Genomic DNA, 25,105 nt, shown 5'->3' on the forward strand with positions numbered 1-25,105 from the left:
CTTCTCAAGCTGGAAAAGCGTTAGACAGGGTCTAGTGGCTGCAACTGAGCCATGTGAGTTAGAAATGCAAAAATAGGGGTTTGATGGAGAACATGCAATATCTTCAAGTAGCAGGACGATGATATGACCAAACTGACCTTTGATGAAGCTTTAGTTCTTCACTGTAAAGTCCAGAATTACAGAATGGGTGAGACACCACAGACTACAGGTAGATTACAATGAAGATAAGATTTAGATTAGGGAACCTGGGTCTGCTACTTTCTGGCTGCGTAACTATGTATCTTCTCAGGACCTCTTGTCTTTGCAAAATAAGGGAAATAGCTCCTAATTTATATAATTTTATGAGAATCAATCAGGTAATTAAAAGAAAACTGTCCTTTTCACTAAAAATTTCTATTGACTAGAAATTATTGTTAGAGAAGCAGGTTAATCTTTGACTCCACAGGTTATTGATGTTTCAAAAAAACTTTGAATCACATAATCTCAGGATTATGAGACCCTTTAAAAACTATATGCTTCACTGGTTTTCAAACTGTGCTCCCTAGAGTCACCAAGATTCTGCAAGAATGACCTGGGGTAACACAGGAGAGTCTGAGCTGGTAAAAGGCACAGGTCAAAGACTGACTTTAAATCAACCTGTTAAATTCATATGTGTGGGGACTGGGTATTTAGCTCGGTGGCATAAGTGCCTGCCTTGCAAGCAGGCAGTCGTGAGTTCAATCCCTGGTACCAATAAAAAAAAAAAGATTAAAAAAATGTATATGTGTGTACAATGCTTTTTGAGAAATAATGCATTTGGCTGCTGAAGGAAAGTTTGTGAATCTTTGATAGAGGCTCTATAAATTTCTGTAAGCTGTAATGTTTTCATAATCAGACTGGTTTAAACAATATATTAGAAAGAGAGTAAGTTTCCCACTGACTGACAAAATTTCCCCATAGGGTGATAGAACTGCATGAGTTAATGGGTACCTGTCCCCTAGGAGTGTTCATTAAATATAATCTCCTTTATCCCATGTACTCATTTTCCTTTTCCTTACCAGGCAAGGCTTTGGCCCACTTGACCACATGTACAAGCTGTCTTTCTCCCAGTTCATTGAGGCTCGAGAGCAAGGCTGCAAAGGAGTCAGGTTGATTGTTGTCATGTCCAGCACACACCACACCTGGTTCAATGGCTTCTAGGACATTCAGGAAGATGGGCTGACACTCATAGCCTTCCATGTGAGATACTGTCATTTTCTGGCATGGCTCCTCAGTGGGGCTGCTGGAGCTGGAAGCTTCTCCTTCTTCTTGTAGTTTTAAATTTCCAAGTTTCTTCAGCTTACGGGCTATTGGAAAGGAAGAAAAACTTGAATTTATCATCAGTGGTCAAAATCACATAGCAGAGCTATACTGGTAGGAAAGCTGCCTGATCTAAAAAAAAAAAAATAAAGATTTAGCACCTGGTAATAGGTGCTAAATTCCCTAAGATCAAGTGCTCACTGAGCACTGTTTGAATGAATGATACATCATCCCAAATCTGTTAACTTAGCACACACACATCATTGAATTTAGCTGTGCTTGAATGCAATCTTTAGTATTCAAACCTGGTACCTTCAATTAATTTATATATGAAAATATTCATCATTCATTCGCTCAGTGCATATCCACTGTTAGCCTTGGGTTTCTGAGTGAAAGAAAGGACACAGGTGCTGCCTCTCTGATAGAGCAGAAATAAATTACCACAAAAAATTCTAGAAAATATCAAGATGGTAAATACTGAATTGAGGCATTAAAATTACAAAAACAATAATCTTTCTGAATGGGTAGATTTAGGAAATGCTTTATATCAAAGGTAGCATTTGACCTACAGTTTATAAGACTGATGAGTATTATACCAGGCAGAGATGGGTGGAGAAGGTATAAGCAAAAGTACTGAGGAGTGCTTAGGGGAAAAACTAGAGATCAGTGTTGTTTGCATGTATATTATATATATGGAGGGCTAGCTGTTTATGAGGTTGAAAACAAAATTGGGGCCTAATTTTAAAGGGGCATGTATATCCTATTAAGATGATCAATCTCTGTCTTATGGGTAATATGCAAATATTAAATGTTGTAAATCAAGAAATTAATGTAAACAAGTCTGTGTCTAACATGTGCAGAAGATCACTAGAGGAAAAGACAAAGAGGGTAGGTCCATTAAAGAAGGACTAGAGGACTAGACGATGTATGGATTCTTAGGGGTATCAAAATGAACACTAAATTGGAATTTAATTCTCCCCAGTTCTCTCTCTCTCTCTCTCTCTTTCTCTATCTCTCTCACACACACAGACACACACACACACACACACACACACACACACACACACACACACACATTTTGTTAAAATTTTCTTAACATGGAATGGTTGCCTGGCACTTACATTACTGTGGATGATCAAAGGCTAAATGGCACAATGTTTGACAACGTAAACATCAAATAGAAATGAGGTAAAATTATACATATATCCCTGAAGCTATCAGACCTTCAGGCTACTAAATTCTATCACTATAATTTGGGCACAATGGACAAGAGTTCTCTGGTGTTCTATTTACTACTGAATATTTTAAGAAGTTTTAGGTATCAGAATTATACCGATAGCTGAACACACACCATTACATGCGTATTGATTTTCTCCTTTAGCAAAAGAGAGAGGGGAATGGTAAAGAACTGAAATCCCTAACTGTAGCAAAGAAATGACAAAATGCCTCTGCCTCTATCATCTATCTGTAAAATGAGAATCATGCTAGGAAGTGGCCATTATAAAGGATGTTAGAAATAGAATTATTTACAACCATAATCTTAAACTCAAATCTTAAGAACTATCATTTCCAAATGTGTGCATGCATGCACTAACACATACACACACACACACACATTGTAGAGATCTTTGGCATTCCAAAGTTTATTTTGTTCTATAGTCCCTACAATTTATAGCCACAGAATATAAACAATTTAAAAGGTCATAACTCAGGTATAGTATAAGCACATAATCAGAAGCTGATCACAATCCACTTTTTCTCTAAGTCTTTTGAAATAATGATTAATAATAATAATAAATAGTAAAATAGAGTTTGAGTCTTAATTTAAGTGGATAAATACAATAAAACCTACTGCTCATCTGTTTCTGGCTCCTGTAGAAAGAAATGATGGGGCTGGGGATTTAGTTCAGCGGCATAAGCACATGCCTTGCAAGCAGGCAGTCGTGAGTTCAATCCCCGGTACCGATAAAAATGAAAAAAAAAAAAAAAAAAAAAAAAAAAAAGAAAGAAAAAAAGAAAAAAGAAAGAAAGAAAGAAATGATGCATATCTGGAACTTTCTTTCAGCTCTAATTAAAAAAACAAATCCTTCAGTAGAAACATGAATCAATGTCACTCAATATATGGATGCAAAAATGGGTCACATTTTTTAGCAACAACTAGGGTGGGGAAAGGGAAAATGGTGGGTAGGTGGTACGAGAAGTGAACAGAAAAGAATTGAGGGGGAAAATAACAAAAAAGCCTGGAAAATCAACCCTAAGTGCATGATGACCTTGTCCAAAAATCATTTCTGCACAGATTGGACACAGTCAGTAATAAGAATGTAAAGCTACTTCCAACTCCTACATTCCACCAAGAACACAGACTGTAAGATATGATCTGGGCCAAGCCAATCTTTGTCCAGAGCTAGAAGACTGTCCCCATGATATCTCATCATCTGCTGAGCCCATTATTAACATGGGCTCTTATATACAGCTCTACAGACTGGCAATTCCTACAGGATTTGTTTCCGTGGTGCAGTTCCAATAGGCAAGCTGCTGCCTCTCCATCACTGGCACTTTCTTGCATTGATCTTGAGTTGCCATACCGTGTAGCTGCTGTTCTAGCTTGATGGAAGACAGAAGTATAGTTCAAATTGTACCTGAGGTAACTAAGGGAAATAAGAGTAAGTACTATTTTTTTCAGTGTCTTCTATTATGTCTCAACTCATTAACATCTTATCTCATTAATTTCACAGTGTTCTTAGGGGAATGGATACATTTCTGATTCCTGGTTTGAAAATGAGTAAACTGAATTACCACAGTTATCAAGAAAGATAATAATATAAGCCTACACTGAAACTATAAATTCTGTGTTCAATCCTGTTTCTTTTAAGGAGTCTGAAACCTTAAACTCTATATTTTTAGACTAAAAGCAGAGTTGAGAAATGGGCCTGGGATTGTGCATATACTCCACTTCCTATTTTCAGTCTTGTCTACAAACATCAATAACTAGCATCACAGCCAGGAAGGAAAAGAGTAATACTCCAGTCACCTGTCTAAATGGAAACAAATTTGAGTTAGTATAGGTACTTAAAAACATAAAGAATGACAAACAGGAAGGGTCCTTAGAAATCATCTTATCCAGGATCACAAATTTAAATACGTTTATAGAGTATATACAGAAGTAATATAGTGGGTGGGTATATATAATATGCACATGCATATATAAGAATAGTTGATGCTGTGGTGAAGTAGAATAAATGCACTTACGACTGCCTTCTCACCTCTAGAAAGCACCCATATAACCATGTATTCTAAAGCTGGATTCAGTCCTTAGCCATAATTTGGGACTCCTGATATTAGTCTAACTCAAAGTTAGACTAAAACCAGAGAGGAAAAAGCAACTTAATGGCATAGCTGGAATTAGAATGATGGTTCTTATTCCTATTTTAAAATTTCCTATGCCACAGTGGCTTTCTCTTTGATTAAGTTACTCCTGCCAAGTCTTGATGCGTCTCTTTGAGCTCATTCTAGACCTTCACTGTACAACAAAGTAGCCATGAGTCATGTGCAGCTATTTAAATTAATTAATATTAAAATTAAAATATAGTATTTCACTTTCACTAGACTTTTTGTCAGTGTTCAAAAGTGCTGATAGATACAGAACATTTCCATCATCTCAGAAAATTCTACTGAATAGTGTGAATATAGGCTGCTCTCTGGAGCAGCCATCCCATTTGCCCTCCCCTAATAAAACTATTGCTAAAGCGGAAAATAATCCCAACAAATTATATATAGAAGGCTTTGCCAAAAGGTAGAGAGACATGCAGAATAACTAGTGTTGAGGGAATAAATGAGATATGATTTGTCACTTCTACTGTTCCACCAATGTTTCAGAACTCAGTGGGGTCACGACTGTGGACCTAAGCAAACTCAATACAAGCAAGACCAATATGTGTAGACATTGTGGAGAAGACTCCAACAAGGTTAAATACCCAGCCCCCTTTCTTTGTGCAGTGCCTCTGCTAGATCTATAAGGCATAGCTCGAGGACGGCAGACAGCATTTCCACTTGCTTCCAAGACCCATATAATGTGCTATCCCTGTGGCCACAGTGGCCCAAGCTGCACCAGGTGTTCTAGCCTGTTGATCTAAAAAGGAGGACTGTGCTGAACATAATTGAAATCAGATTCCATTCATTCTACTGAGGGATCCTCTGTTCTTTCTCTGTAGCAAAAGCCAACATGTTTCTTGATGGCTTGGAATGCTGGACAATGACGCTTGCTACTCACAGCTATTATTAAATGCCCAAGGTCTTGTTTTCTTCCATGAAGGCTGCCCCCACACCCCTCCCTTCCCCTGCACCTGAGCCCCAGAGTCAAATCTAACGCTTTTATCTGAAGTACAGACCATCCAGGCAATGTAACAAACCAGAGACTAGCTTAAAGTGAGTGGTGTGAAGTGAGAAGAAAGACCGTTGTAGAAGTTCATAGTTCTAATGGTGTGGAAATTACTTTACATCTCCACCTTGCCTCTTTTAGGTAAGAGCAATGACAAGAAAGGACTGTGGTAAACTTCTTGCTTGACTCTATCTGCTCTTCAGGGGATTGGAGCACCTAGCCTGATATACCTGTATTTCTATGGGAAGATTACTTTTCAACCCTAGCAAACTAAACTCCTGCAGAAGTTATTTCCACAGCACCAGAGAAAGAGTTTTCAAATTCCCTTCTATGACTGAACTTTAAGGGTAGTTATCTTTGATGGGCTTCACCTAATCAGGTGAGATTAAAAGGTATTGGACTTTTCTTAAGACATTCAATGAGCCTTGAGAGGGAATCAACACAAGGAAGACATTCTGTTGCTGGCTTTGAAGGTTTTGGGACTCATTTTATAAAAAAAAAAAAAGGGCATCTTCTGGGAGATAAGAATGGGCCTTAACTAATAATCAGAAAGGCAGCAAAAGAAACCTGCATTACTGCTACTGTAATGAACTGAATTGTGCCATAATTATGCATGTTTGGAAGACTCTGAGTTGCAGCGTTGTGCAGGGAAACTTGCTCAGTACCTTGATTTCATCCTTGTGAGATCCTGAACTGAGAGTCCAGTCATACCATGCTAGACTTCTAACTTGCAGAGCTGTAAACTAAGTAGTGTGTATGGTTTAAAGCTACTAAATTTGTGATTATATTTTATGCAACAGTAGAAAACTAATACATTTTCTTCACAGAAGTGTCTGTACGGCAAAACAGTAATCTTTGGGGTCAAACAGTCTATGATTCAAACCCAAACTCTGTCAATTACTAAGCCTTTTGTTTAGTTTCCAGAGATCCAGTTTCCTCATTTATAAAATGGGGATGCTGTCACCTATGTCTGAGGCCAATTATGAGAACTAAATCAAAGAATGTCTAATATACAGTGAGTTATCCAAAATACTTTCTTCACTCTCCATTTATTCTGAAAGTAAGGACTGAATAGTATGTAGGTGATCTGGCAAGGGGAATACCTACTCCTCAAGGTAATTGCAAACCGCATGTATTACAAACATGTACCAACAAGAATGTTTAGAAAAGAGGAGGAATTGATAGAGGGAACAGATGAACTGATATAATAGGGACAGGAGAGATAATACATTGTGAAGTAAAACAATATGTTTTCTTAGCACATGACTATCTATAAAACTAAATTCAGAACTTAAATGTAATTGTAGGACTGGGACAGTAGCTCAATGTCAGAACACATGCCTGATATGCACAAAACCTTGGGTTTGATTCCCATCACCATAAAAAAATTCCCTAAATATAATTTTAAATGTTGGGTAAACATAAAGGTATGCCTCCGGTAAGATAAGTCCTGACCAAAGTCACAGAGCTATATAAATAGTGGCACAGTAAGAGCTGGAACCAGGTAGGCTGACTTCTCCAGTGGTGCTGTTTATTTTTAATGTAGTCAAATAGCATGTTACTGGAGAGAAGCATCGGTGGTGAGAGCTGGAGTTGAGTAGGGAAGGACTAGAATAAGGACAAAAAGCAGTGAGTGGAGCCAGTCCTTGGCAGGCATAGAGTGAGAGATTAGCAAGGGGTGCAATCAAGAAGGATTAGTAAGCATATGCCAAATTCCCTCAGGCAAGAAGGTTCCTTGGCCCTTCTCCTCACACTCTTATTCTCCATCAGCCTAAATTTTGGGTCAGAGGATTAGCTAGGGCAAAGAATATGAAATTTTATCTTTCAAGGTTTATGTTGGACTATTTAGTCTAATGGTTTTTAGTTCACGGAGGAGTAAATGTAATTAATAATAGAATGATATGCAGTGCTGCACATCCTTGCCAAAGCACAGAATCTGGCAGAAACAGATCCTGTATTTCCAAGTCTCTGTTTTCTGACTACTGAGCCAGAAGAAAGGAGTTGACTATCCAGATGCCATCCTGAGTGAGGGGCACAAGGTCATTACCAAAACCCTACCCATGTGAAATCGCAGAGCTTGGAAGTACTTTTGCATACCAGGTTTTTCCACTGGAAAAAATAACTACATGAGTTTGGAGCATACATGCTTTTACAATTACATTTAAACTGACATTAAAAACAAATGCGAAACAGTCCATGCTGAACAGGTCAGCATGACCTGGAAAGCTAGCGAGAGGAAAAAAGAAAAGGAAAAAAAAAAAAAAAAACAGAACAAAACAAAAAGAAAAGAAAAAATAGGCTCAGCATTAACAGCATTAATTCTGTCAGTTTGTTGTAAATAAGAAAATGCCATTGATATATTAATGGTTTTACTAAAGGAAAATTTCACTAGCAGAAATATGAAACATTCAGATGAATAGAAAGCAGTTAAAAATAAATCATATTATCTTTTCAATCCACATTAGGGAACTTCTTGTTGGCCTGGAGATTAAAATTCTGCCCAAAGGAGGAGGGAGGAAGGTCCCCTCCTGAAGTTTTTCCTTGGCTTTACTCCAGTAAATTGCAAAGTTGGGGTGGAGAAGAGAGAGAGAAGAAGAGAAGAGAAGAGGAGGGGAGGGGAGGGGAGGGGAGAAGAGAGACAGAACAGAGAGTAGAGAAGGAAGAGGGTGAGGAAGGCAGTGTCCAGGCTAAGAAAGACTATTTCTGCCCCTCAGATTTATCTGCCTCTTGCTTCACACACTCCAACTTCACCAAAACCTGGTTTCAGTATGGAAGCTCTGGGGCATAAACAGAGTAAGAAATTAAACTCTAAGTGCCTCTTTTTTTTTACAACAATGCAGTACTGAGGCTGGCTGGGGTGGTGTCATTCCTGATGGGAAGCAAGAATTTGATGTGAGAGTGCTGTGGAAGTGTGGGAGTACTAGGGCTAGAAGTAAGAGGCAGTGTCAGATCCACTTTCCTCCACCATCCCAACTTCAAAAACAAAAAGAAAAAGAGGCACAGCTTCTCTGATTTTCCTTTTTTCTCCTTATAGAAGGTTCAGGGTGTGAGCTCCTGGAAATAAAAGTCAGCTTGACTTTTAGAAAAAGAGAACTGTCTGATTTTAGACTTCTCCTATCTTTTAACAAGTAGACTGCTGGCTTCTCTTCCAGAAGCAGCAATCTAGTCCTTGTTCACTGAATGTCTGTGGATCAACTACTGCTTTCATTTCAGTTATGGGGCCTGGGTTTAAGAGCTAGGTCCTTGGCAAAGGTCTACAAGAGTGAAGGGAAGAAAAAAAAAGCCAACAAATTGCTAATAAACGAGCATAATATGACTGTAGGAGCTTCAGGCACAGTGGTTTCTTGTCCAAAGTAGCATTCTGAGTCCCTTCAGCCAAGTTTCTTCCCAACAGCATGCTGTGCAAAGTAAATGACTGATAAAGAACTTCATGTCATTGTGAATCAGTGCCTGCTGAAGGCTAGAAGTAAGAGGGAATGTCAGATCCACTTTCCTCCACCATCTCCACTTCAGAAGGAAACAAGAAGGTGAGCCAGTGGTGGTCATGAGGCCTGAGAAGAGAATCAAGAAGAAGCCAACCTGTTCCTGTGAGCCAGTATCAGCCATGTGGCCCAGGAATAGAACCAAGAAGCTAACCCTTTCCTGTGAACCGGTGGTGGCCATGCAGCATGGGAACAGAATCTAGAAAACAACCACTTCCTGTGAGCCAGTGGTAGTCATGGCTGGGTTACCCCTTTCCTGTGAGCCAGAAGTGGTCATGGGCCAGGCCAGCCCCTTCCTGCAAGTCAGCCAGCATGTGGGCTGTGATACAAGAAGTGCTGAGCCTCCACTCCCCATAAGCAACTAGCTCATTCAGAGAAACATGGGCTGAGACAATAGCCACTGAAGTAAAAAAAAAAAAAAATAATAATGCCTGTATTGTTTGATTGACTTTGTAGGCCTAAAGCCAATAATCTAAGTATTTATTTAGAGGATAACAATATGCTATATAGGAACTTTGGGGGATTTTCTTCTGAAGGTAGTAGCCATTGTTAATTCCCTATTGTCTTGTTTTAAACTCCTGTATCATTTTCATTGTTTTGTTTTGTTTGATTTTATTGTATCTGCTGGCAAAGGCAGCTACTTTGAAGATAACAAGATATAGTATAGTAGCCATTGTTGATTTCCTATTATCTTGTTTTAAAGTTTCTGCATTGCTCTCACTGTTTTGTTTTGATTGATTTTATTCTGTTCTGTTTTATTTGATTTTATTATGTCTGGTGGTATGGGCAGCTATTTTGAAAATAACAAGAGGCATTATGATAGCCATTGTTGATTTCCTATTACCTTGCTTTGAAGTCCTGTATCACTTTCACTGCTTTGGCTTGATTGATTTTATTCTGTTTTATTTTGCTTGGTTTTATTGTCTTTAAAATAAAACTTAAAAAAGGAAACAAAAATAGGCACTGTTTCTCTGATTTTTCCTTCTTCCTCCTTATGTATGGGAGCTCTTGGAAACAGAGTCAGCCTGACTTTCAGAGAGAACTGTCTGACTTTGGAACTCTATAACTGTCTGATTTGGTCACATATGATCAAATATAATTTAAAAAAAATACCTTTCCAAGGTTAAGCTGGAACGGGTCCTGACCTAGATACCCAATCTCTCAAATGAGTATATGGCAAAAGCTTAAATAAAATGAGACATGTGGTATGATTTTAGGGCTCCAGGAGGGTCAAAACCCTTTAGCTGAGTTCGAGACTCTGAGGGCTAAGACAAAGACTTCTGGGACAACCTATATTTATTAGGTCCAAAACAAAGGGCGGGGAAACTGAGGAAAGCACAGGAAATGAGCAGGACCTTGGGAGTCATGTCAAAGACTTCTCTATGTAGTAATTTATGCCAATTTAGGAGAACTGCCTTATCTCCAAGATGACATTTATGGTAGTAGCGCAACTGCAGGAATGAGATTCCTTCAGCTGCAGTCTCTATTTACTCAATTAGTTTTGGAGCCAAGGTGTATTTGGCTGTGGCCTTATCTTGCCCTTTAAGGTATCTCTGGCCTCATAGGCCACTACAGGACCCAGCCAGGACCAGTGATTCATAGAGGTTCACTTAATATGAATCAGCTTCCATTGCCAGGCAAGGGGCCTAGGCCTAGGACAGACTCATAGAGAAATATAGAAAGTCAATTAGATAATTTTAAATCCTGCTTAGAGCTGCTTCATGGTGGTCTCCAACAAAGCTGCACTATAAGAAGCAACAAGCCTGATATGTGCACAACTATGTAAAATTTAACTATTACAGATTCTAGAACTAGAATCCTCAGAACATCCCCATGAGTTAGGGACACACTATCAGAATCAGCGGGGGAACTTATCATCCAAGAGAAAAGGTGACAGCACCAACAGCAGAGCCTATGTTGTGACACAAAAGCTTAAACTACTAAGCTTCAGACTCAGGCTTTTTTTTTCCAGACCATGCACTAGAACTCTTTAGAGAACCTTCATTTTGAATGAGGCAAGTAAGACTTCCTTCAGGGTCTGGTCATATTGAGATGCTTTCAAATGCCAACCTAGAATTTTTCTAACATGAGAAATCCTCTTGAGTGTAGCAGTGTAGAGATGGGCTTGCACCTATCTGTCTCCATAATCCGAGTCACATCCTGTAATACAGTAGGTAATATGCAAAGTTAGGAATGGGAGTGATTGCCATTTAGAATGGAGGTCTCCATTTCTCTTTCTCATTAAGGCAGAACTGACATAGGAAAATACAAAACTGTTTGCTTGGGAGATTTTTGCTTTCCTGATTTACTGACAAATACACTAAAGAATTTGTGTGTGTGTGTGTGTGTGTGTGTGTGTGTGTGTGTCCGCGTACATGCATGCAGTGGTTAAGTAATTAAGTGGTTAAGTATTTTGCTTTTTCAGGAAAGCAGCATGTGGCAGACAAAGAGGAAGGCAGAATTTCACATTTTTATTACAACCACTCAGAGATTAACAAAGACTCCTTACCGGAGGTGCTCTGAATTTCTTGCAGCAAACAAACAATATCGTAATACTGCCAACATTATTACTTACCCTGGAAATGAAAATGCTTTGAAATTAATTTTGGTGTGCCTAACATTTTACTAGTCAAAGTTTCCATGCTTTATTTTTCATCTTGGGAAACTGTTCTCAGTCTTTGCCAGTTTCATTGTGGCCAGCATGGCACCTCACTGCATAAGACTGGACTGAGGACCTTTTCATCTTGGTTAAGATTCATGTTTTCTTCCACATTCCAGTTCAAGTTTTCTGCAGGTACATCTCAATTATCTGAGAGATAATGTATGTAATATCTCGGATAATGTGATGAGGTAGAATTAAGAGGTGCAATCTGGTATCTACATACACAAGTTCTTTTTGAGCACTACAATTAGAGACTGTGACTGTTAATCATGATTGTCACCTTGACTGCATTCATAAATACTTAGCAGATTAGTAAGGTACACTTTGGGGTATGTTTTGGTGAATCATGGGGGTATGATCTTAAGGACTATATTTGTCTCCTAACCCTTTCCTTTTGGTGCTGTTCCCAATTTTGCTTCTAAGATATCATGAAGTGAGCAATATTCCTCTACCACACCCTTTTATCATGCTATTTATGCTGTAGAGTCAACCAGCCATGGAGTTTAACCTTTAAAACCATGAGGCACCGTAAATTTCTTCTCTTTTAAATTGTGAGTATTGGGTATAATGTACCATTGAAGGAAAAGCTGACTAATACATAAGACTGCTATCAGAGAAGTAAGAGTTGCTGCTGTGACTATTGATCATGTGTTTCAGAAACCTTTGGAACTAGTTTGCAGGAGGAGCTTGGAAATGCTTGGAGACGTATGGTAGAGAAGCCTATAACACCATAAGTAGAGCCTTAGGGGTAGTTCTGGTTGGAGCTCAGAAGACCAGAATGCTGACAGACATGTGAACAGTAAAGACAAGGCTCATGAGGATTCATATAGGAGTAAGGATTATTGAGATTTAGACTAGAGGTCATTCATATTATGGTCCAATAAAGAACTTGTCTGCATTTTGCCCATTTCCTAAGCCTTTTATAAGGTTGTTTTTAAAGGTGTTGAACTAATTAATTTGGCTGAAGAAATATGAAGGCAGCCTAACATTCAAGTTATGGCAAGTATATTCCTGTCTGCTTTTAACTATATTTATAGTAATATTTAGGGCAAAAAGCAGAACACAAAATTTTGAAAACCTTAAATTTTGGCCCCAAAGAAACCATGTGTAAAGTTGGGGCCAAGTCAATGTGACTGGTGAAGAGGTCATCATCATCAAAAAGTACCAATTACTTTGAAATGAGTCATGAAGAAAGATACCTTATAGGCCTTTCAGGAATTGGCAAGATTATATCCATTACTGGCTTAAGAGTACAAAATTGTAAATTTTGATTTGAGAAAAAAACGTCCTTGGACCACCTATATCAAAAGAGCCACTGAGAAAATTGCTTTCCTTGGATTCATTTCCCTGGTTTCAGGATTCAGAAATCCCTATAGCCATGGTCCAAATGTGCTGGGCTACTCTCCATGTTGGCATCATCCATGTGATGATATTTGTTCAAGAATGCAGAATGAAATAGTTGTGAGTTCATGGAGATTTTAATCTAGATTTCAAATAAAGGCCTGGGAAGTTAGATGGTATGCCTACAGGTGGAGATCCCAGGAAGTCAAGATTGCCAGAAGCATGGAAAGTTTGCTGAGAAAAACTACAGGCCATAAGTGCAGCCAGAAAGACAACAGTGAATTGCAACCAGCAAGTCATGGAGGTAGGGCTGCCCAGGCGCTTTGGAATTCACATCTCATCACCACCTGCCTCTGATGCTAAACATAGAGCTACAATACTTAATGTTTGCCCTTCTGGGTTTTGATTTTGGTTTGATCCTATTCTTTTCTAGCCCCCAACCCTCCCTTTAGAATGGGAAATATTTACCTTGCACTATTGTATCTTGGGAATATATACTTTGCTTTTTTAAAAAAAAAATTACTAGGGGTTCACAGCTAAGCGTTTACTTGAATCTTAGAGGAGACTAACTTAGACTTTTCTGTAGTACTGGAACTGTTGAAAATTTGAAGAATGGATTAATGAATGCATTTTCACTTGTACACTGAATAGCTGTATCACATTAGGCAAAATTATTGAATGTGCTATTGTTTTGTCTGTAAATTAAGTGTGGTTTGATGAGATATGCTTGGTTGTTAAAATAACAATGGTCAAATCATGACCATTAATTGTGATTTTCAGCTTGACTAGATTAAGACATGCCCAGTAGATTAGAAAAGCACACTTCTGGGTACATCTGGGTGAGTTATGAGACATGAGCTTGGGGCCCTATATCTGGTTGTTGGCCCTTTCCTCTTAGTGTTCTGCTTCTCAGTTTCCAGGCATAGATTAGGATTCTTCTGCTATGGATTTCTACTATGCCATTTCTGTCTTGGATACAGTCAACAATGGACTAAATCCTCTAAAATCTGAGCCAAGTTAAACCTTTTCTCTTTTACATTATGAGTATTGCATATTATGTACCAGTGATGAGAATGTTGACTAATACTGAAGTATATATATATATATATATATATATATATATTTTTTTTTTTTTCCCTCCAAAGTATCACCAGGTACATATTTGGTGAAATGAAGTGATGGTGCAGGTAAGAGAAAGATTTCAAGGATTTATTCAAAGGTGATTCAGAGAACAAGGAACTAGAGATTAAGAACTACAAGCAATATTGAAACAGTAAAGAAAGAAGAATTCACAGTGGTACTCAGGAACAAAAAGAATGAGTAGTGGGCATGGTGCAATTTATTGTGTGTCTACTATGTACCATTTTAAAGACATCAACAATTCTATAAGACTTTATAGTAAGTATATTATAAAAGTCATCAAGATATGAAAGTGCCACAGTCAGGTCTTCAAAACAAGGTCCATAATTAAGTTCATCACATTATTTTCACTATATCAAAGGCCATTGTGTTTTGAATTTTTTATTTTAAAGAGAATAAAACAAAAGAGAACAGAACAAAGCAAATCAGAACAGAACAGAACAATGCAAGCAACACAGCACTTTGCAACAAGACAACCGGTCATCAACAGTAGCTACCATAATGTTTCTTCGAAATAATTAAGCATACTTTCACACACAATATAAAACATAATAAAATACTATAAAACCATTCAAAAGAATGAAACCATTACAGAACTTCAAAACCAAATAACAGGAAATGAACAATGGTCACTATAATATCTCATTTTCCTCAAAAAATTTCTCTATACATTCACACATGATAAAATCAAACCACAACAGAATAGAACCAATCAAAACAGAAGAACAAAAGCATGGTAGGACTTCAAAGCAAGATGATATTAAATCAGCAATGGCTACCATAATGTCTTATTTTCTTCAAAATAGCTATTCATACCATTAAACATAAAATCAAACAAAACAGAATGAAGCCAATCAAACAATGAATGAAAGCATTATAAGACTTCAAAGTAATATAATAGGAAACCATGATTGCCATAAAAGATCCCACTATAGCTGGGATAGCTGCCCCTACTATCTGACAGCATAGAATCTAAAAAGACAAACCTAACAAAATTGTGTAAACATGCAAGAGTTCAAAATAAGACAATAAGAAACTGACAGTAGTTTGCACCTTTCCCTCCCAGGTATTTCCTCCCCTTTGCTCTTATATTAACTATTTTGTTTTTGGATCCCATTAACTCCTTCTGTTTCTTATGCTAGGGTTCACATGTATGGGTTTGAACTGTTTCAGCCATGAACATGATCTCTATTTGTGTCCATTTACCTACAGGTGGCTTGAGATTATTCTACTTTATAACTGGGTAGCTTTCCACTGCATGAAAATACCATAATTTTCATATCCATTCTGTGGTTGATGGCAAAGTTACTCTTGCTTTTTTTTCTTTTCTTTTCTTTTCTTTTCTTTCTTTCTTTCTTATGGTCTCCTGTCACATGAAACAACTATTTTCTCGCTTTTGATTTTCAATCTATGAATTTCCTTTCCAGTTAAATGTGTTTCTTGTGTACAGTGTATTGATGCATTGATGAATTTCCTTTCCAGTTAAATGTGTTTCTTAATCCACCCTTCCTGTGTTTCTTTTTATTGCTGACCTGAGACCATCTACATTAATGGTTACAACCAGCATACATTGGCTTGTCTCTGTCCTGCTATTCTCCTGTTGTCAGCCCTCCTCTTTCCCCCCTCACTCAATTGCCTGTCTTGTTTGGTGACATTCTGGAACCATGGTCTCTCTAGAATATCCTTTAGCACTCTCTGTAGGGTTGGTTCAGTAGTCATGAATTCCTTCAGTTGTTCTTTATTATGGAAACATCTTATTTTTCCATCAATTTTGAAAGAGTTTTGCAGGGTAGATCAATCTGGGTTGGAAGTTGTTTTTTTTTTTCAGGATTTGAAACACTTCACTCCAAACTCTTCTTGACTTGATGGTTTGTGTTGATAAGTCTGCTTGATTATGATTGGTTTCCCTTTATAAGTGATCTGTCTCTTTTCTCTAACAGCTTTTAATATTTTATTCTTGTGCTGAATTTCTGGGATCTTGATTATTATATGTCTGGGTGTAGATTTACTTTGGTTATGGCAAGTTGGAGTCCTATATACCTCACTTATCTGCATGCCAGATCCATTTCCCATGTCTGGGAAGTTTTCATCTATTACTTCTTTGAATATCCTTTTAATTTCATTTGTGCTGAGCCCTGCTTCGTCACATACACCTGTCACTCTTAAGTTATGCTTCTTTGCATCATCTTGTAGTGGTTGTGTTGTTACTTCCTAATTGTGTTTTATTTTAAAGAGAACTTTCCTTTCATGATCACTAGCTGCAACCCTGTCTTAAAGATTTGAAAGTCTATCTTCAGTCTCTTTCAAACAGTTTTGCCAACTTTTGATTGAATTTTTAATCTCATGCATCTCTCTTTGAATCTATTTCATGAATTATAATTCCTTTCTACATTTATTCAATGTTTTCATCATTTTCCTATGCTCTTCTTTATTGTCTCTGTCTTCTTTAGACCTGTTGAAAAATTCTTTCAGTATGTTTGTGATTTCTTCCTTTACCTGCCATATTATTTCTGATTTGACTGCTTTTATAATCTCATGGAGCTGTTTCCTTCCTTCAGTTGCTCTCAGAGATTTCAAGTGTATAACTTTCATTTTCTTCCATGACTGTATCTTCCCAGACTTATTCTGTGTGGGCTAGACATCTGACTTTGCCTTTTGCTACTTCTTGACATTCTCCTGGGTTCCTCCCAACAAGCTGGTTGTGGGGTCTCAGGCACTTCCCGTTCTGGCTGTCCCTAAGCAGTGTAGGGGGATGGGACAGACATCTGGGTTCCTCTAATTCCAGATTTACAGGGAGGTAGTAAAGTATTGAGTGGGCTTTTCCAGATCTATGTAGCTACACTGGGGGTTTACTGATCATCAGGGGTGGATGGTGGATGTACGTCAGGCTGCTTCTCTCAGCCAGTGTGTCTACACTGGGTGTTTGTTTGATTCTGCTAGTGAATGATGGCTGTCTGAGGGGACCACCAGCTTCAAATGGTGGCTTATGAATGCACAGGGCTTATCTGGCTGTGTGCCCCTGCTCCTGCTGGCTGCCTGCAGGAAGAAGTCTTCCAGTGGCAGCTCCCTGAAGATGAAGGTAAATCTGCTAGTTCTCTTTGCCCTCACTGGCTGTCTGTAAGATGTGGCCTTTGGGTGGCAGCGCACAGTGGGCAGAGGTGGATCTGTCTGTGTCCTTTGGCCTATTCTGGGCATGCAGAGGAAAGGGCCTTCTAGGGGCGGCATCCCGTGGGCAGAGGCGGGCCTTCTCCTGGTTCTCTCTGCGCGCTCTGGGCGTGTGGGGGAAAGGGCTTTCTGGTTGCAGTACCTGGAGGGCAGATGTGGGCCTTCCCCTTGTGTTAAAAACATAAAGAACCTCAGGGATTCTGAGTGCTCAGTCATATATTGTGACATCAAAATTCATATGATAATCTTGCTCTTCTGTGCATGCCTTCATTATGCACATCTGTTAGATACACAATATAGATTGTAAATTTTACCAAGAATGACAATAATATTCAGGTTTCTTTTACTTACTTTACCATAGAAATAATTTTTCAAAGATCGTGTCATGCAAAGAGTTTTCTCAGAACTAACACTGGTAAAATGCTGGTCTAGATCCCTTGCTTTTGACATACAGAGAGGTCTGAGACAATTAATTCCATGGACCAAGCCTAAGAATTTAGCAAATTTGATGATAGGACTTTCTCTTTACATGGCTTATTGTCTCACAAAATTTAAACCTGCAGTAGTACAATATTCATGGTTCTATAAATTCTCTTTTACAAACCAAACATGCAAATAATATGAGACGTGGTTATATCTGTTTTGTGGTCACAAGTCTTCTAATTATTGAAATCCAAGCTTGTGAGCACAATCAGCAAGTCATTCTTAGTGTAGTTATAATTTGCTTTTTCATTTTCCCCACCCCTGGCTACATTAAACTACTTGCTGTTCCTCAAAACTTCAATGAATTTTTTCTTGTTTCTGTGCCTTTATTCAAACTGTTCTCTTTCCTTGAATGCCCTTTCTCTTTCAACGTACTAAACTTCTCAATAATTGCCTGTTTATCCTTTAAGGTAATATGCATATTCATGGTCATTGTTTCCCCTTGTTTAAATTTATAAACAAATATTATGTATTATTTTGCTGTGCTTGCCCCAAAATATTAACATACTGTCTGGCACACAGTTAGCACTCACTAAATATTTGCTAAAATACATCAGTGAATGGATAGAAGGGTTAAAACACTAGTTTTGTGGCTGGCTGCAAGGATGAATGGATAAAAGGAATAAATGTTGCAAATTTCAACATTGGAATTACTCTTTTTCATCCAGGATATGTAATTGAGAAGCAGTAACCTGAGCTTCTATTCAACATGCAGAATGACAAAATAACTAGGATCAGGACTCTCTTCAATACTAGAATCTGTGTGGATGTTCACACCATGCCTGAAAACATCAGACCATGGTCAGAGAGTTCCTCAGACATCTTGAATAGAGTATTCATATAGGTTGTTAAAACCTGCAGATGTGTTAAGTTTTTAGTCTCAGATAGAGAGTCTAGTCTCTTAGTATGAAAGAGAATTCTCAAATAACCTTTGAAGGAAATGTTACACACCTCAGACTCTCATATGCACTGAGGCTCCATATTCCTTCTCTTCTTCTGCAGTTTGGCTACCACCTGCAATTCCTGAAAGGCCTATAAACTTCCATGGTCCATGAGAAGGATTTAAATAGGGACTAATGTTATTTATTAAAAGCTGGGAACTAATAAATAACTAATGTTATTTATAAAAAGCTGTGTTTCAAAACATGAATAGAAATAATGTTTTTTCAGGAATAGGAGAAAAATGGAAAGGAGCAAGGAATTAGTAGAGATGTCATGAAAGGCAATTCTTTCTTATTTTATCTTAGAAATTGGGAGTGTATCCTTCAGAAGTGCAAAAGAAAGTGAGAGATGGTTTTGCATTCATTTAAATTATGGGCTGTCAAAAAGTCACAGCTAATTCACTAAAGGAAGGCCATTACCTGGACAATTATGTTTATAAGTGCTTGGGAATTAAATTTTTGAGCTAGTTAGCAATATGTAGTTTTTAAAACTAATCAGAAATTAATTATATAAAATGAAAGACGTGTCTTTTTCTGAATGGGCAATTGAGAACCTGCACATTTTTAAGAGAAGCATTCTGAGAATCCAACTACCTATATAATCCTTTCAGAAACAATAGTTGCTAAGCAAAGAATCAAGGAACACAGGTAGATAGTACTACAGCAGAAAGAAGTTGCCAAATATATTAAGCATCTTTGAGATGAGTAGCTCCCATCACCCATGAATGGAACACTGTAGAGAAATCCAGATTATGAATCTTGATACCCTGAGACCAAGCAGTCACCAGCTACATAGTGCCGGGTTTTCTAAAATACCAGGACATACATTCTGCCATCCACTTCTCTGATAATCTAGCAATTCAGTCTACTTTTAGATACATAATACACCTTGTGTCAGTGTGAATGTATGTAGTTAAAATATTATGTCAATGAAAACACACATACCTTGAGTATCTATACTTCTGGAAATAAGCAGTTCATGAAAGGACAGATAAACTTAGGATCTTTTATGTGTGGCTTTTCTGTGTAAAGCCATATAAAATCACAAAATGTTAGCAACAGAAAGGTCCTTGGTGAAGTTCACTCTCCCAATTTTATGACAAGAAAATGGAGGTTCAAAATGAGAGAAGGGATTTGCCTAAGGTCACATTCTTATAGTCACCACTTTGGGAGATATATATAATTTGAATGATGAGAAGAAAGTTAAATTCTATGAATTCTCTTTTAAGCTGATCAAAATGTCCAGGCTAAATCCAAATCTTATGAAGATGGAAGTCTATTATTAAAGTATCAAAGGGCATCATATATTAATGCTTTCTTTTCTCCATTGTTTGAGTAAAGGTGGGATATATGCTGAATCATCAAGTTAGCAATAAATTTGAGATGGGACTGCGCAAGAAGGTAGAGAATGTACAGATAGATACTTTGGCAATATACAGCAGTTTGATTTTTAAGCAATGGTTTAAGAGGGCAAACACTGGGCTTTCCTCAACATAGTACTTAAGTATAACAGATACTTTTCTAATTTTTAAAATCATTTTCCAAACAGGATCATGGTGGCAATTTTCAATTAGAGTTGATGAAGAGAAATTTCTGGAAATCCTCTGCTTGGGAGAACTGTTACATATTAGAAAGCATGACAAGTTACTCAGGTTAAAAGGCATTGGAAAGTGGTAAGAATAGCTTTTCCAGTTAAATCATTAGTGATCTCATTGTCATAACATGCTCTTCCCACATTTATCTAACACTTTGTCATTTACCAAATATGTTCATATTAATCATGTCATCTGATCCTCACTGTAACTCTGTAAGGATTATATTTATAAATTGCAGGCAAAGAAACTGAGGCTCAGAGAAGAATACAGTAAATAAAGGAGCTAGCAGAACTTAGGTCTGTCTGACTCCAAAGGCAAGGCCATTTACATCATATCGAGAGTTCTTGTATCTTGTATTTCTTGGAATTTGTCAGCCTAAGCTCTAATTCCTAGCATTGTGTCTTGTACACAGCAAACATTTAATCAATAAACTAATATGAAAGTCAGTCACAGCATTTATCAGCTTGTCTTCACTGTGTTGTTCAAATTCATGCATATCTGACCACTCTACACAATACATTGATTTAAAAACTTACTATACCACTTTTTCCAATAAATTAATTTACAACCTTAAGTCTAAATGCTAGATAATGTAGTGACATCTTCTGTTTTACAGAAGCCTGTCCTTCTGAAAAGGAGTTCATTATAATCATGCCACAAGACTGGTTTATAATAAAAGATACTGAAATAATATTCAGAATCAAATGTTATGAAGACTTTTCTTATCATTAAATTTTACTTACATCAAAATAGGCTTTTAATTCATACCAGAGATGGCAAGGAAAGGAGTTCTCTACCTGGGAGTCCTCATCTCTTACACATAATTCACTGAAAGCTGACATTGAAGAGTCAATTATGTCAGAACCTTGACTTGGATTGTAACATTTTTACAGAGAAAACTCATTTTTGATACTTTTGCTACCTTTCCTGACATTGCTTCTGCGATCCCCACTTTAGAACTGGCCTTCACTACAATTCAGAGAAATTGTAGAATTTCCCTGAAGTATAATAAGAAGCAAATATCAGGCTTAATTTTTTTCAAATATTTGAGTCTCATTTGAGGTAGCTATCTGAAAAGCCATTCATAGGGGATCTTTGAGTATTAGACATTATTTGTGGTCTTTCTGTTAATTTCAACTCAAGCCTTGGTCAATTTGTTTGAAGTACATGAGTCTGCTTATATAGTACTACTGGTCTGTGAAGAGGGGATGATATACTTGTCTGTATGAGACACACATACGGCCTTGCTCCAGAATTATACAATAAGTGGATGTTTTCACATGTGCATATAAGTACACAAGGTATTGAGTATCTCACAAAAAGCCAGAAATGGACAAGTTCTAAATTTGTCTTAAGAGAAGAGAGATAGGGCTAGATTACTTGGATGTTTTAAGCTGTTAATGAATAATCAAGTCAGAAGCTATAGTTTTGGACATGCAAATAGTCTTGTCTGTTTTTCTTTTTCAGTTCCAAATCAAAGTAGACTAATGAGGTTGCTTTTCTTATATAAAATTAATCTGTTTGGAAGCATCAGGCAAAACAGAGGACTCTGGTATTGGAAAGATATAAACATGTAGGGATGACGGAATTTAGAAAGGTAAAGAATAAATGTACATCAACTAGTGGCAAATCATTCTGGAATGGTGACAGTGCTCATGGTAGCCACAGGCTTAAGGAACAAACAGTCTTATAATAGAGGATTACCCTTGATTGTGCTACTTACTACTTAAAAATGATTTCCGGAAGTGACTGATAGATTTGTAAAACAAATAAAAAAAGAAATGATTAAAATGGCTGCTCATCCTTGGGATATGTAGGACAGGTAATTGGCTCTGTTTGGCAGCTTAGTCGTATGCTTCAAACAGAAGCAGCTTCTCATTCCAGGTTCCTGGCTCTACAATATAGGAAGCAGTTTGCTGAGAGATATTCCTAGGTGTTCAGAGCCAGCCTGTGCCTGGGTCATCCTGCACCTGTGACTATTCCAGATTTCTTAGTTTACTTCTCCTAGTTACCACCAAATCGCATCAATACAAGTATGCTCCTGGGGTAACCCTGCCCAGTAAAATCAAACATCAATCACCCTCTGTTGGTTCCTGATCCTTACTTCATATCTCCTACTCCTGTGTTGAACCCCAGGGTCATGGGTGGCATGATTAAGGATGTAATGACAGCTACATTGGACATGAAAAATTCAGCCTGCACTTAGAATATGGCCGGTCTCCTTGTAAGTCTCAAGGAGAAAAATCTTTTTCAAAGAAATTATTGAAGAATAGAGGGAGATAGTAGGAGCAGAACAAGTAGAAAGTCAAAGAAATGTATCATACCTCCCAGAGTCATCCCTGCTTCATAGCATTTCCGGAGACGACAAGATGGACAATTTTTCCTTCGGAATTTATCAATGGTGCAATCATTTCTACTGGCACACAGGTACTTCTGTTTTCCTGGGTAAATAATTGCAAGAAGAGATGACATATTAACAAAACATATTGAGTATTCCTAGGCAAATGAAGGTATGATGATATATATCAGCTGAAGAGAAAAGTAGATAGACAACGGTCCCAAACACTTGACCACATAGACTTTAACTACTAAAGCAAGATGATTTTTGATCAATTTTCCATGCCCATATCTGTAATCTGAGCAACAATTTTGGGAATAACAATATTCAATGTAATAACCATTGTCAATATCCTATCTTGTTTTGCATTCTTATATTGTTCATGTTGCTATTATTTGTTTGCTTTTTATTCTTTCTCTCTCTTTTTTTTTAAACAAGAGGTTTAACTCAGTGTTATACTGTTTGGTTTTTATAGGTATTTTTCAAGGGTAAAAAATTCAGGTCCAACTCCATTATGAGTGATAATTCCATTATTAGGATTACTCACAGGTTTTTAAAACAAGAATGCCCATGAGAAAATGATCACTTACGGAAATTGACCCTCCTTTAGCATGGCACAGCAGAGACCTGGGCTCAGCCAATGTATCCTCCTATTGACACTTGCAATCAGGCATGGAAACATACTTAATAATATGTCTTTTCCAGAACACTAGTGTCTTAGCTACTTTTCTTGTTGCTGAGACAAAATACCCAACACCCAAAGTTAATGGAAGAATAGTTTAATTGGCTCACAGTTTTTAGAGGTTTCAGTCCATAGTTGGCTGGCTCCAAGGCAGGACGGCATGACAGAGAGATTTCACAGAGGAGACAGTTTTATGGAAAAGGAGGGCAGGCAGATGGGAAGTAGCAAGCAAGTTACAAATGGCAATAGTAGTTTCTTCTGCCTTTTTTATATTCTATCTAGGCCATCTAGCTTAGGGTTACTAATTTAGTAATCACAAGCACTTAATGCCAGAATCACACACTCTAGATTCAGCTACCTCTGAAAAAGTTCTACATATGACTACAAGAGGTTTTGAGAGGGCACCTAAACACAACCTGTAATAACCAGTAGTGGTAAAACTTCCATGAAAGAGAAGTTCATGGAATTCTCAACCTTGTTTTAAATTGCTAGCAATCATGTTCCCAAACCTGCATTTTATAAAAATCAAATAAAGATAAGGTCTATTTTGTATAGTCACTCATAGCAAACAAAAGGAAGTCCTTTGCAGCTAGCATAGTAACAAAGATCATTATTGTGCATACCTGAAGTCACCACGGATACACAGAATAACATATATGCAGACACATGAAAAGTGGGCACAAATTATTGAAATCTGTCCATCCACAGCAAGCTTGTAGAGCCAGCACAAAATATGAAAATTGCTTTCAAGAAAGACATGGCATAGATGGTTGGAGCCTGAAGACAAAGCATACTAAGCGAGTCAAAGTTCTCTGTTCTTTGTCTATAAAGTATATGGCCCTGTGAGTACCTTCTATACATTTAGTTGACAGAAAAGTAAGAAGGAAATGGACTGGTTCCAAGGTGATTCTAGAAACATCCTATGCTGTACAGCAGATGACTGAATGATTAACTCAGAAAACACAAACTGTTATCCTAATCCCTTTCATCTCAGAATATAATCATTAAACTCTGCTCTTTGGCACTGTTGACTTTCAACAGCAAAATTTAATCAACAACCAATAATCGAGGTCTCACAAAACTTTATTGTGAAATGACTGATGAAATAGAAAATTCTTCTCATACTGAAGCAGATAAAACTATGTCATAGAGATGCAAACAGATCACTTATTTAAATGTTTTATAGCTGTCTTATAACGAATACAAGCCCTTGACTAGTATGAATGGTCACATAATCGCTGACATGAAATACTCTGCAGGTCAGCTGGTTCTGAAATTCTTGACTGTCTGATAGTATTCTGCATCTTTCTTTATGATCTTATTATTTCAACATAAATTAAGTATGATTCAAAGCTCCAACGGAAACTAATGCTATGACACACTTCATAATTTTTCTCTATTTCTGTTATCTTGTGTCATAGTCATAGTACTCCCATGCAGTATGAGTTTAAGGTCTGATTAAAATTCTTTCAAATTTTTCATTTGAAAACATAGCAATTGGAGTAGAAGCAGTAAGGTAAAGGAGTTACCAATTATTAGTATCATCACATTATACAAATAAAGAAATGACTGAGACCTTGTCTTAGTTATTAACTACAAAGAAGGCTGAAGAATGTATAA

The 25,105-nt window shown here is 37.5% G+C and overlaps 1 protein-coding gene across 1 annotated transcript in view; it reads right to left on the reverse strand.

Moving 5' to 3' along the window:
• The window catches only part of Ar (androgen receptor), a 192,884-nt gene that overhangs the window by 16,274 nt on the left and 151,505 nt on the right, over positions 1-25,105 (reverse strand). The window contains exons 4-5 of the mRNA XM_063245991.1: positions 22,790-22,906; positions 1,038-1,325 (exon numbers count right to left, since the gene is read on the reverse strand). Of these exons, the coding sequence (XP_063102061.1) occupies positions 1,038-1,325; positions 22,790-22,906 (405 nt within the window). The remainder of the gene's footprint in view (positions 1-1,037; positions 1,326-22,789; positions 22,907-25,105) is intronic.

This window comes from Cavia porcellus, unplaced genomic scaffold (genome assembly GCF_034190915.1).
Source record: "Cavia porcellus strain 051 isolate PalLab524CR breed Dunkin Hartley unplaced genomic scaffold, mCavPor4.1 scaffold_3, whole genome shotgun sequence".
NCBI classification, from domain to species: domain Eukaryota; kingdom Metazoa; phylum Chordata; class Mammalia; order Rodentia; family Caviidae; genus Cavia; species Cavia porcellus.